This window comes from Zootoca vivipara, chromosome 1 (assembly GCF_965207765.1).
Source record: "Zootoca vivipara chromosome 1, rZooViv2.hap1.1, whole genome shotgun sequence".
NCBI classification, from domain to species: domain Eukaryota; kingdom Metazoa; phylum Chordata; class Lepidosauria; order Squamata; family Lacertidae; genus Zootoca; species Zootoca vivipara.
In genome coordinates this window covers 5,858,721-5,872,272 of record NC_142582.1, presented here as the reverse complement: position 1 = coordinate 5,872,272, position 13,552 = coordinate 5,858,721, and the positions used below count along the sequence as shown (strand labels likewise).

The following is a 13,552-nucleotide window of genomic DNA, read 5'->3' as shown; positions in this document are numbered from 1 at the left end:
AGTAGGCCATCTTATTTCCAATGGTAGTAGAAGCCCATAAGTTGGATATGAAAATAACACTTTCTCCCTGTAGTCACCCCTGGGACAACACAACCGGTTTTCAGAAGCCTCTTAAAAGCCACTCTCTACCACCTCCCTAAAGGGGTAAACTAAAACTTCTGAAATCAGTGAGCAGCCAACACTCGGACACCAATTCTTTGTGTTCTGCACACACTGCCTTTCTGCTGTGACAAATGGGAATTTGGCCAGCACATCAAGAGAATAAACTTCACCAGGCCTGCACACATTTCTGTCCATTGTGCAATTGATTCCGGCACTAAACATTGTATTATGAATGTTTCCTTCCTTCTCACTGCAGTTTGACACATATTTTGAGTAACTAAACAATATTTTTTTAGAGGAACTGCGTAACTGGAAATAAGTTTCATGCCTACAGTAAGCACTCTTCTACCTGGCGATTAAATGCAGATACTTAAAATTAAGCATTTGCTGGAAGAACCCAAGTTTTGTACTGCTTTAGTGGAAGGAAGAAGAAAACTACTCTCACCAAAAAAAAAGTAATTTCCAATAACTGGGCAGACTAATACTTTACATGCAGAAATAAGGCCAATCCAATGTGAAGCCAGGTCTCACTCGGCTCCATCTTTAATGCAAAATAAACCTAAAAATATGCATTATAAGCTCAATGAGGCTCAGGTAGTAACTTAGTACAGAATTTGCTCAATTCTGGGCAGAGAGAGATTGAACTGGTTCAGGAAGTTCAAGAACCTGTAGTCTGAAAGACAGAGAAATATATTGGCTCGTTGATATGGAATGCACTTTTGAGAACCAGAAATCCCAGGGTTCCTGCCTACCAGCATCTCCTGTGCACAGACATAAGAGAGTCGACCGGGTGCAGCCACCAGAAGGAGGGCTAAGCCCCATCATGTTTACTGGGATCCCTATGGCAGTGGGAGCCATTCTTGCTGACAGAATATATGAGGGTGACCGGAATAACATGCTGGATCCCAGCGGCAGGGAACAGTAGCTAGAGGGCAGTTATCACTCATCTTTAAATATACATTCATGCCATGTCTGGCTATCATTATATACCAGGGGGCCAGAATAAACACAATAAACCCAAGCAAAGGAACCTCAAGAAGCAAAAGGTTCCATGGGTTTTCTCAAGACATGTCAAATGTGGATCACCAGTGCTTCTCAAAATGGCTTCACAATCTGAGTTTGCTACTTGGACCGTACCAAGAGGCCACTCTTGGGTGACCATGGGAAGTACAATGGCTTGTAGGATGATGCGCTTTCAAAATCTACCTTGGCCAGAGGATTGGGTGTGGGAAGAGCTCCCCGTGCCCTGGCTCCATGTTCTGGTTCTTCTCTGCTCAACTTGCCTGGGGCTTTGTGCTGATAGCTGCTGAGGCAGCAACACCTGTTCTGGACCCTGGATGTGACGGCAATGCAAGGAGTCCTGCCTTGGTCACTGAGAGCCTTTGGGGGTCACTCTGTTGGTGTTCAAGAGATAAGGTTAGTAAGGTAAAGGTAAAGGGACCCTGACAATGAGGTCCAGTCGTGACCGACTCTGGGGTTGCGGTGCTCATCTTGCAATATTGGCTGAGGGAGCCGGCGTACAGCTTCCAGGTCATGTGGCCAGCATGACAAAGCCGCTTCTGGTGAACCAGAGCAGCACACGGAAACGCCGTTTACCTTCCCGCTGTAGCGGTTCCTATTTATCTACTTGCATTTTGATGTGCTTTCGAACTGCTAGGTTGGCAGGAGCTGGGACCAAGCAACGGGAGCTCACCCCCTCACGGGGATTTGAACCACTGACATTCTGATCGGCAAAGCTCTAGGCTCTGTGGTTTAACCCACAGCGTCACCCGCGTCCCTGATAGGGTTAGTAGGGCAGTGCTAAACCATTTTTCAAAGGCTGAGACTTTTAGCATTCCCTTTCCCCCACACAGCTGTCTTGCCCCTTAAATTCCAGTCATAAATAAGTACTGTACTACCCGGTTGCTTGGTGACAGAGAGAGGCTGCAGCATCACAGAAACATACTTTATGAGCAAATGGTTACCTGTATGAAGTCAACTGCTGAAACTATGAGGTTTGCTCATTTAGCAGAATAAACCTGAAAGCTAGCTCTTGAAACATCCCCTAACATGCTCCTCTAAAATGCTGAAGGCACCCCTTGACTTCTTTTCAGTTTAAGAGGAAATGTGGAGTATTTTGACACAGCTCCCTGCCATTATTCGATGCGCTTGGTTTTAATCATTATTAAAGTGCATACAGCAAAATACTATTGCCTCTCCTGCAATTTCATTCAACATATAGTGAGCCTGCAATCCATTTTCCTGGGATTAAGCCCCATTGAAATCAATGGGGATTACTTCTGAGTAGACAGGCCTAGGATTGCACTGTAAGAATGAGGGTGATTCCCCCCCCCTTGCTCCTACTAGCTATTCTGTCTTCAGAGCTGTATAAATAAACTCGAGCTAAAAAAAAATCCAGTCGTGAAGGGAACAAACTAAAAAAAACACCATTTTTTTTAAAAAAATTAAAAACAGCATGTAAAAGCCAGTTGTGAATGAAGGTTCGTAGGGAAATTATTTACAGGTTTGACTGAGAATGTAATAGCCATGCACACCCCGAATTTCTAAAACCTTGCTTCGTGTTTCTTCTTTGTGCTAGGAGAGCAATAAATAAGCAGGCCTCACCACAGTCTTTGTTGGTTAGTCCAAGTCAGTCCAGTACATCTTCCTGCAATTTCCCCTGCCCTGTAATCCACTTTCCTTTCTGAGGCATCAAGGCTAGTTACTCCTTCAACAGTTTTCCTGTGAGCAGTTGTTGCATTGATGAGCAAAGTTCCAAAGACTTCACTTTGTTTCGGCATTTTCCACAGTCATCTTTTATATATATATCTATATCTATATATCATCGTCATAATAATTCATTTTACATTTTAAATTGTTTTATTTTGCTGGTCACTTCCATATTGCTTCATTCAGATTCCAGAATACAGTTCAGGGTGAGGACAAAAATTAAAATTAAAATTAAAACCGTAGCTTAAGTGCAAATGAATTTTCCAGTGATCTGCCATGTGCGTTTTACTCAGTCAGATTCTTCCTTATGGATTGAAGTCTCCCTCCTGACCCTGCCTCCTTGAGAAGCAGGTCACCCTTAAAACAAAAACAACCCCAAAACCATGAATTAAAACAACAACAACGATGAATTTTCTCCCTCTGTCCAGTCCTCGGTATTCTCTACTGCTTCCCAACTTTAGCTGATAAACCAGAAGAAACTGAGGAGAGAATAGCTACATTTTGTATTCAAGAAGTATAAAACATGAACAGGAGGCTCTGTGCATATAAATCTTGGTTGGTGGCGTGCCCTCAAAAAATGAGATGTTGTTGTTTTCCCTATAATTTTGGCATTTTTGTCCTGAAATCATTTTTGCTTTCAAAACATTTGTTCTCCTATTGACCTGTAGAAAACCGGTAGTGTCATGCACAGAAGCATGAAGAAGTTAGGTCTGTGCAGTTAGAAAACAGACCCCCAACTGCAGAAGTGGTGGAGAACGGGGGACTGGCCGGGGAGTCATGTGATCTTCAAAGTGATCCCTTGGACGGACGGATGGACATAGTGAACAAGATGGGAATGGCAAGCTGGGTTAGCCATTTTGTTTATGTGGTAGAATATAAAGTGTTAAAGAAAGAAGTTGGATTCTCAATCTCATTATGTCATCACTTGTGATATTAAAAAAAATGTCATTTCCTACCCTCTCTTTTCCCTCCCCCTGCCCAAAACGGCACTGCCCCCTCCAGAATTGCTCCAGTGGCTCTCAGCATTTGCTGCTGATAGAAGCTGGCACTGTTGTGACTTTCCCTGCAGCATCAAAGCTGAATCGCTATGCAGAGAACTAGTTGGACAGCAGGCAACAGCGCCACTGGCTTTTACTAGTATTCATTGGCTTGTCTGACCTCCTGGCCCTGTGGGTGCACAGAAAGTGAGAAATGCCAGCCTTTCTCTCTCTCGCCCTCCCTCCCCACTGCTTTGTTGATTCTTTACTTTTCTTTCTTCCCGGCTTCCTGGAACAAGTGCCTTTCCGTTTGCAGACATCCACCTGAAGGAAGAACTGGCAAGAAAAGGAGAAGAGAAGGTAAGAAGAAGGGACAGAAGAGAAGGGAGACGGAGACGGAGGAGAAAGGAGAGTGCTGGTATGTGGGTCCCCCATGACTTCCATGCTTTGGGGGTTACACCACTGTGTTTCGGTGTCTGTAGGGTGGAGGGGGCAGCATTGTGCCAGGCTTCAGGGAGAACTCTGAGAGGTATTCGGGGTTCTCTGCCACAATGGGCCGGATCCTTCCATTTTGTTTGTAAAAATATTTTGTGCTGTATTCCTGCAGGTAGTCCGGGTGCTGTAGGGTACTCCGTGGGGGCAGACTGTGATTCCAGTAACCTGGGTTGTCAAACGCCTTCCTGGGTTTCTCTGGCAATGGAAGCCCGTTTTTCTTCAGGTACTCTGCATTCTCGAAGGTGCTTGTGAAGGTGTTGAGGTACAGTGGCTCGTTCACATATTCATCCTCTGCTTTGGGTGGGCCGTTTTGGCCGTTGTGATATTCTGGGTTGTCCAGTGCTTGGAGATCACCATTTTTCCGCCGAGAGACAAATGGGTTCTCCTCCACAGGATTCAGGTGATCTAGAAATTATAAAACCCATATTAGCCAAAGAAACCGTTACTGTAGAAGCCACATCTGAATGGAACCTAATTTGAAACAAATTTGTTTTAATATTTCTATGTTGTCAAGCTGTGCCATAGTAGGAAGAAACAGATGAGCATTGTGCTGGTGAGTTGTTCCAAGTGGTTCAGTGGGCTGGAGCTTTCAGATTAATATGGATTAAAGCAATGGATTAATATGGAAATGTCGCTAATTCCTAGCTAGAGAGAGAGTTGTGTCTGGGTGGGGGGGATCTGTGGGCATCCATATTTTGGTTGTGCTGCTACTCCCATCAGCCCCATCCAGGATGCTCAATGGCCAGGGATGATGGGAGGTGTAGTCCAGTAACATCTGGGGGGCTACAGCTTTCCATTCCTAGATTAGAGCTTCTTGTGTACGGATCTATGTTCAACACCAGCTAGTCATACGATACAACATAAAATTGGCCTGTCGCTAACTCTTAGGTTGAAATAACCTTAGGATGAGACAAACTGTAGCTTATTACAAGTCAGTGAAAACAAACTGACAGGGATAAAGTTTTGTGTGATTTTATGATATCTATTTATCTACCTGAAAGAAAAGGCTATTGTTTATTAATCACTATCCTCCGATCTTTCTTCTCTAAGAGGATGTCTTTGGAGTAAAATTTACGCACCTTTACCTCTAACATCAGAAGCTTCTGCTTGTATGCACTCAGCCAGTCCCTTTCCATAAGGAGAGAACCCTGCTGCTGTAAAGTGGGGAGTCCTGGGATATTAACCTGCAAGGAGGCACCTGCATTTCTCACAGAGCTCAGCCCAAAGTACTCACAGCTGATTCGAACTTTTCCCGCAGTGCTGAAAATGTCTCCTGTTTACATCACTTATCCTCAGGGAAACAATAACCACCACTGCCATATAACGTTATCTAGCAGATTATGAAAGTGCCACTAGCACAATTAAAAAACAAACAACACCCTTACACATTACATGGGCCATAGAAAAATACAATAACTTCAAAGAACAAACCTGGCTAACTCCACTCTCAAATGTGAATATGTTGATTTAAACAGTGCATGAAATCCCAGATCAAAATGCAGGAGGCATGCAGGTGCTTAGCAAGGGAGGAAAGTCATTCTTCTACAACAACTCAGAATGCTTCATTTTAGAGAGAGAGAGATGGCTGAAAACTATCTGAATCAAGCTCTCTCCCCCAGGTTAGAGATGTTGCTGTAGCATTTTGGCTCAGGACATACGTGCACACTGGCTTTCCAGGTCTTTTTCACACAGTACACCTTACACAAGCCAAAAGCGTGTGGTCTGCAGAAACGAAAGTGTGAGGAGGAGTGCAATAGAACTGTGGAAACTCAGTGGGCTGTAAGTAGCATGGCTAGAAGGTTAACTACAGGGGTGAAGACAGGAGGGAGGAAGGACATCTGCAGTGAGAAAGTCTCAATATGCTCATCCGGTTATGTTCAAAAACGAAATCTCTTTTCGGCACCACGTTTTCTCCCTTTGCTTCTTTCACATCTGTCCCTGACTTTAATAGTGTCAATAATCTTTAAGATTGCTCTTTAGTAGTTTTTTCAATGTTTTCAGAGTGAAGAGGTATGATGGCAGAGTAGTTATAGACAGAGCAAATAGACTATAGCAGGTGTCAAGTAGGCACAGGTGAATCTCACACTTAATGGATTAAGCAAGTTAATAGTTCCAATTTTGATTGTTTACAATTCCAGATATTGAGGTTTGACCAGAGAAACTTGCATTCAAATCCCTGCATAGACATGAAGCTCACTGCATGATTTTGGATCAGTCGTGGGCGAGACTGGATCCTTAAAGATAACTTAATTTCTCATTGAAATATGATCTAAGTCACTGAAGTCTGAAGTTAAGCCCCACAGTGATTTTATCAGAAGTGGGTTCTTTTCTTTGGAGAAAAGCAATGAATTATCAGGAGTGTGTCACTTTTCTCTCTATATTTTATAGCCTTGTAAATCTGCAAAGGGTAACCTCCCTTTATTTATTACACTCTAAATTTTTCTAAATTTAACCTCTCCTTATCTTTTGCTAAGCTCACAATGTTATTGGGTAATTATCTCCTTTTCTTTGTGCAGCACAAATCCCTTTATTAGTATTGTCTTTGCCCTATAACTTATATCGAGGTGGTGCTCTTTAGAGAAAGAGTGGGCTTTAAACATTGAAAAGCCAAGCAGCTACGAGAAATTAGCCTTCAAAACCTTCAGATGCAAGGTTTTGGTCTTATTCCAAACCCAAAGCCTTATGACTGCTATCGCATGATAGATACATACCTGTTTTGGGCTTTTCTGGCATTGGAGTCATGTATCCATCTTCATCCAGCTCGTTTCTTGGCCCCCGTTCGGGTATAAAAACTGTTGGGTCAGCGCTGTACCTCTGAGTGATGCTGTCCTCCTGTGAAAGGCTAGCCACTTGCTTCCGCAAAGTGCCATTGCAGCAAGTATCATCGCAGATCTCGGCAGCACTTTGCATGATGGGAAGTTCTGGCGCTATGCTTGGCATGGCAGCTCGGTATGGCAAAGGAATTACTTGTTCGGTAGCCAAGGTGCCATCTCTGTAGATAAATTGGTTCTATAAGAAACACAGAACACGACATGAGAGACTCATAAACGATTGTGCTTGTGGGCTTTTGTGCACATAATAGTACATTTTATTTTCATTTATTTGTTGAACTTGGTATGTCCTTTCCATGTTTGCTTCCCTGGATTACAATTAGAATAGACCTCAAGTGTCACAGCACACATCTTCAGAAGAAAAAAAACCTTACAGAAGACCTATTAAAATTTTGCCAAAAATTCAAAAATGGAAGGCAAAATAGAAAATTCCAGGTTGATATTCTATTAAATTCCTTTTTAATGCAATCATTTAGAATTTTCTGATCCACACATGTCAGTACTCTCCCTTGAATAATAAATAATTTTTACCATTTCAAGTATCATCTCTCCTTGTTTGCATCATCATATTCCTACCAGTGCCTGGTTTAAGGAGTGGTTTTTTGAGTGTGTGAAAATACTGCAAGAAATTCTGCCACTTTTACCAAATTTATTTTCTTTTCCCTACAATTCTCAGATGTTTCTCCCTAGCAGAAACCTCCCAATTCACCCCCCCAAAAAATTCCTTTAGGTAAAACTCAATGACCATTTAGACAGGTACGTATCAGCATCACTCAGAAATTTTGCTTAGACAGTTCATATTGGCAGGAAATTCCACTTTTGCCACATAATTTTGCTTTAGGCAAAACACTGTGGAAACACTTCTGCTCCCAGGCCTAAACCTGTACTAAAAAAATATGCATTGTTTGCAGTACAGTGGGCTGTTTTTGTGATAGTACTCACTAGTGGGGAGTACTGGCGCCTCTTTTTTTGCTGCCCACGGCAGCCATTTTGTGCTGGTACCCAAAGCACTTTTTATGAGTACCAAGCCTCATTTTTTTCAACAAAAAAGCATTGCACCACAGTATCTAGTAAAGTAGTATACATAGTTGAATTATCTTTGTTCTTTCAGAAATAAACTTTATATGGATGTGGTTGAAATCTTTCATAAAAGGAAAGGGGGTAACTTTCTCCTTTCTCGTGGGCTTCTAGAGATTACTAATCAGTTACTCTTGCAGGAGTTACCTGCTCCTTTTGGAGCTCATCATCTCAAGAAATTATCATAAAATAACATTTTCTGATGATCTTACATTGTACTTCCTGTCATTTTGTGTGTAGCTTCACCACATACTTTAAGTCTATATAAAGAGATTGATTTCATATACAGTGGTACCTCTACGTACGAATTTAATGCGTTCCGAACGCACATTTGTAAGTCGAAAAAAATTGTAAGTCGAATCCCATAGGAATGCATTGGGAGAAAAAAATCGTAAGTCGAAGCAACCCTATCTAAAAATTCGTAAGTAGAAAAAATCCCATCTAAACCGCATCCAAGATGGCGGACGGAGCTCCCTTCGTAAGTAGAAACATTCGTAAGTAGAGTTATTTGTAAGTAGAGGTACCACTGTACAGCTGTGGCCTATATAGAGCCTTAGGTCTTGTAAGTTTGAGAGGTGTTCTTCCTTACTTACAGGTCATGGGGGTATTCCGAGAGGTGCTATTCCATTTAGCTTATATTTGTTACAAATAAGGGATGTTTGGGTTTTTTTGCAGAGGGGAGTTATTGGTGCTTGTCCATTATTTTGACCATATTTTGTTTAATGGGGTACTGTTTATTAGTATTATGTGTCCATTTCCCCCGGTGTTTGTTATATATTTTTCCTGTAACTGCTACAATGCCCTAATAAAGAACTTGGTACTAAACATGCACTGGTATTGAAATTCATACTTTTTTATTATCAATAACACAGGCTCTTGCCTCTCCATATGTTGAAGAGAGACTGAAAAAGAGAATCATCTAAACTAGCTACTGAAAACTGCATATCTTTCATTTCCAGCAGAAAACAAACATCTTAATACAGCAAATTTGAAACCAATTGGCATCTGTTATGTGTCACCTTCTTTTACTTATGAAGGGAGATTTTTCAAACTTCAGAGCTACTAATTATAAATTAAGACATGGGCACCTCTCCTTGGGGGCATTCCAGTATCTGATAACTGATCAGAATGGAGACGCACACAAACACACAGAGGGCGGGCACAGCCATTAGGCAGGGCAAGGCCTCTGTCTCAGGTGGCGCTAGTCCCTGAGGCAAGATCCCTGTGGGCACTTCACCTGCCCTGCTGCTTCCGCTGCCAGCACTGGTGCCCATTTCAGGTGAGATCTCACCAAAATCATGTGGAATCTTGCAGATCATGCGGTACCTCGTCTGAAATCGACACCAGGGCCAGCACCGCTTCTCTGCCGGCAGGGGTGGGTGGTGCAGAAAGTGCCAGCAGGGCAAGGTGGCACTTCCCATTTTGCCACAAGTGGTGCCACCTCTGCACACATCCCTAATTTAATGAGAAATGCAAGTAGCACATCCAAACTTACAGGGGTCTCTCCCCCCCCCCGCCCCCAGCAAGATGCTTTTAGGCTTGAGAGTGGATTCCTAATCTGTCTGTACTCCCTTGTTTCAAATCATTAACAATTTCTGGTTATCAGGAAAGCTGAGAATGTAACTGAATAATGAATTAGCAACACCTGACAGTAAGGTAAAATAGGGACTTATTCTGAAGCAGATATTAAACCCTGGTGATGTTTTATTTTGTAGAGTTCCAAGCTCTCGGTCGAATTTCCACTGAGATCAGAGGGACCACTCAGTACCTCAATAACATGGTAAGTTCTGGAACTAGAATTGAGGAAATGGGTGAGAGGCACGTGATGGAATTTAGGAAGAAAAGAGAAGGAATGAAATGTTTTTAAAAAGACAGACAAACCCCTAATCGATGAAGGTTGATGGGGAAATACTTACTCCTGACATAGGGGCGTAGGCAGGAGGAGGGCTGTGTCCAATTTCACTCTAATAGGAAAGAAAAATGGAATGACGGATATAGTAAGAGGTCGCATGAATGAAGTCACATGAGTGCCATGAATCAATGAAGAAAAAACATGCACATTGGTGAGAGTTACTCAAATCTCAGTCAAATTCAGCCCTCGATGCTCAAGGAAAACTCCCTAGGGAAGGGGACCCAAAAGCAGTTTTGTGTGAGCTCAAGGTCTGGAGGGTTTGGCTGGGAAATGGTTGAGAAAAGGCTGAAAAGATGGGAAGGAATTGCACAAAGGGTAGCAGACATGCAGCTTTTGTCCTCAAACCAAGAATGACAGGGAACGTCACCAACTATTGACCCACCTGATCTAAAAAGAAAGGGTTTGTTGCCCAACAATGAAAAAAAAGCAAGAACCGAAGTGGCAAATCTCTTATCTGGCAAATATTTATCAGACACACATGCAGAAGTATCCTAAGATAGGTTTTCAAATGGTAAAAATTAAAAGTGGTAATAGCCAGGGAATATGCAACCCGACTGCTTGATACTGTTTTCAGATTTTTCTTTCAGTAATTATTTTCAGGTGTGTGTGTGTGTGTGTGTGTGTGTGAGAGAGAGAGAGAGAGAGAGAGAGAGAGAGAGAGAGAGAGAGAGAGAGGGAGAGAGAGAGAGAGAGAGAGAGAGAGAACAAAACCACAGAACCAGAATATGTTTCCTAAGCAGCATTTAGAAAGTAAAATTATTCATGTAATGGAGTATGTGGCATGAGTCCATCTTGGTGGTCTCCCCACTCTTCTGCCATACAATTCTCTTCTACTTGAACCCTTTTTCAGGCTGGGGTTGAAATGCAAGTTGGTAGAGCATGGGACACTTAATCTCAGGGCTGTGGGTTCGAGTCCCACATTGGGCAAAAGAGTCCTGCATGACAGTGGATTGGATTAGATGACCCTCATGGTTACTTCCAACTCTACTATTCTATGTTTCGAGGGTCAAGAGGGCATTAAATGAAATTCTGTCGAACATCCATTCAGATGTAAAAGAATGGCCACTTTGTTTTCATTCATCACTTATTGATGTTCACCATCCTTCTAATAGTCTCTTCCTTTGTAATGATTTGATACTACTTCCATCTTTGTTCTGTACTACAGTAAACAGACTACAGGGCCAAACTCGGTGTGATGGTGGCCTCAAACAAGAAGGTAAGGTCAGTGGTAGAGTCTGGATTAAAAAGCAAAAATGATGCATGGATGAGAAGTGGGGATCCCCCTTCCCCGGTGTCTTATCTCTTCATTTTCTCACCCAAATATTCTTCTCAACCAAGATCATACACCCAAAGTTGACTTGTGTGTGCAGAAGGTCTCTCAAAATCCGCCATCCTACTTGTGGGCAAACAATTTGAGGAGGGTCATTCCACTCAATTTCTCTGGGGAGAGGAGACATTCCCCAAGAGTTTCTCAGAGTGAGATTTACTATTAGTAACAATAACACCAACCTACCTACCTCACAAACAGCAGTGCTGTGAGGATAAATGATTCTAGGTGCTGCATTGTAATGAATAATACTACCGGTATTATTTTAGAAAGAAGGCAGAGGGAAAAAAATCAGGATTATTGCTGTGGGTGCAGTTTTTCCAGACAAGCAGCAATTCCTGCTATGCATTGCTCAACAAGCAGCCTGCATAAACACTTATACACGTATCTGCATAAACACTTATACACCGTATCTGAAGAAGTGTGCATGCACACGAAAGCTCATACCAAAATAAAACTTAGTTGGTCTTTAAGGTGCTACTGAAGGAATTTTTTTTATTTTGCTTCGACTCAGACCAAAACGGCTACCTACCTGTAACTTATACACCTAGTGAGCTTCCTGACAGATCTGTGAAGTGCAGAGTTGTCTCAAGGAGGAGATTTTGTTTCATGAGTCTGCTAGCAGACCACCCTTTCTTAACAGTCCCAGGCAATAGGGTTGCATAATTAAGCAAGTAGTAGAATAATTAGGGTCATATTCTAATGACGTGACCCCCCCCCAAAAAAATGTCCTGTGGAGCTTCTCTTTAACCCTGGTATAAAGCCTTGATAAAGCTTGGCTGTGTGAGTCCTGCCAAACATGGTCCCTGCTCAGTTGGCTCAGTTCCACCTGGTTTGGGACAGACTCCAACTACAAAGATGGCTACTGATGGTGCCCAGGGTCCTTCATAGGTTTCAGGTCCTGGATAAGCTAAAACCAAGTAGTTTTGGCCCTGAGAACAGTTAACCCTCCTGCCAAATAGGGAAACATTTCCTTGCATTATTCATTTAAATAAATGACATATGGGGAGGGGGGAAATACTACATTTGTGAAATGCACTTGGAATACTTATGACTATGGTATATGGATGGTTTGTTTACTGTTCTCATGTGAGCTGCTTTGGGCATAATTTTGAAGAGCAGTAGGCAAATAAACTTCAGGACGATGATTTATAAGGTCTTTGCTTCTGTGGCTTCCTTGTGCACAGAACTACCATGTAATAACTCATTTAATAACTTTTAAACAATAGCATTGCTTTTTTCACAAAATTCATTCCCCCCCCCAAAAAAAAATTGTAGTCTCTATTCATAAAATAAATTGGAGGTTGACTTTCAAACTCGGATGACTGCTTCTTAAGAAAGGGGGAGAGAATATAGGGTACAAGCAAAGCAGTAATCTTCATTGAGAAACCTTCAGGAGTACTGTACAAGAAAATAGGCACAGATTAATGCATTTGGTGTGGTCAAAAACTGAGAACTTACTCAGACTTGCAGGAAGACAACATGGTGTAGTTTTCATGGGAAAATAACAGTCCAGAATGCCAAAAGGGGATTAGCTGCTTGAACATATAAGGGAGAAGTCTACCCTAGCAACCTTCTCCCTGACATGCTAACTTTCCACATGAAAGGAGGCTTTGACGCATAGATTCATGCTCCGACAACAACATAATGCACACTATGGATTTCAATACCATAAGGTGTAGTGCCAGACATCAACTAGGACATCTTTCAAGGGGGAATCGTGAAATCCATGGAGGACAAAGCCTTCAATGGTTACTACAACCTCTGGTGGCTCTATTACCTCCAGAGACAGACAGTTGCTGAGCTCATTGTGGAAAACGATGCTAGAGTAGAAGGCCTTTTTCTCCACCAGAACTTGTCACTTGCTCTTAATCCACCAGAGGCATTCTCAGGTGGCTCAGAGTTCTCTGTGGACTTCTTTCTTCAATGTTTGAATTGCCTTTCAGAAAGGTATCGCTACTAGTTGCATAAACCTTTTGAAAACATGATGATTTGTGGGGAAATACAGCAATGGTTCCCAGGCCAAATAAGAGCTGTGGGGAGGTTCTTCATTGGGGCTGCAGTGTTAACCAGTCTTCATCCTGGCTGTGCTCCCCACATCACTGCATAAAGGGGCCCCTGA

The 13,552-nt window shown here is 42.4% G+C and overlaps 1 protein-coding gene across 6 annotated transcripts in view; it reads right to left on the bottom strand.

Annotated features, from left to right (window-relative positions):
* Window positions 1-2,509: 2,509 nt before the first annotated feature.
* ERBB4 (erb-b2 receptor tyrosine kinase 4) overlaps window positions 2,510-13,552 on the bottom strand; it is an 801,677-nt gene continuing 790,634 nt past the window's right edge. For 4 of the 6 annotated variants that reach the window (XM_088667872.1, XM_060282295.2, XM_060282293.2 and 1 more), the window contains 3 exons: window positions 10,108-10,155; window positions 6,995-7,292; window positions 2,510-4,688 (listed from right to left, as the gene is read on the bottom strand). In XM_088667872.1, the coding sequence (XP_088523998.1) occupies window positions 4,243-4,688; window positions 6,995-7,292; window positions 10,108-10,155 (792 nt within the window). In that variant the 3' untranslated portion in view covers window positions 2,510-4,242. The remainder of the gene's footprint in view (window positions 4,689-6,994; window positions 7,293-10,107; window positions 10,156-13,552) is intronic. The other 2 variants (XM_060282304.2, XM_060282298.2) reach the window with 1 other exon arrangement.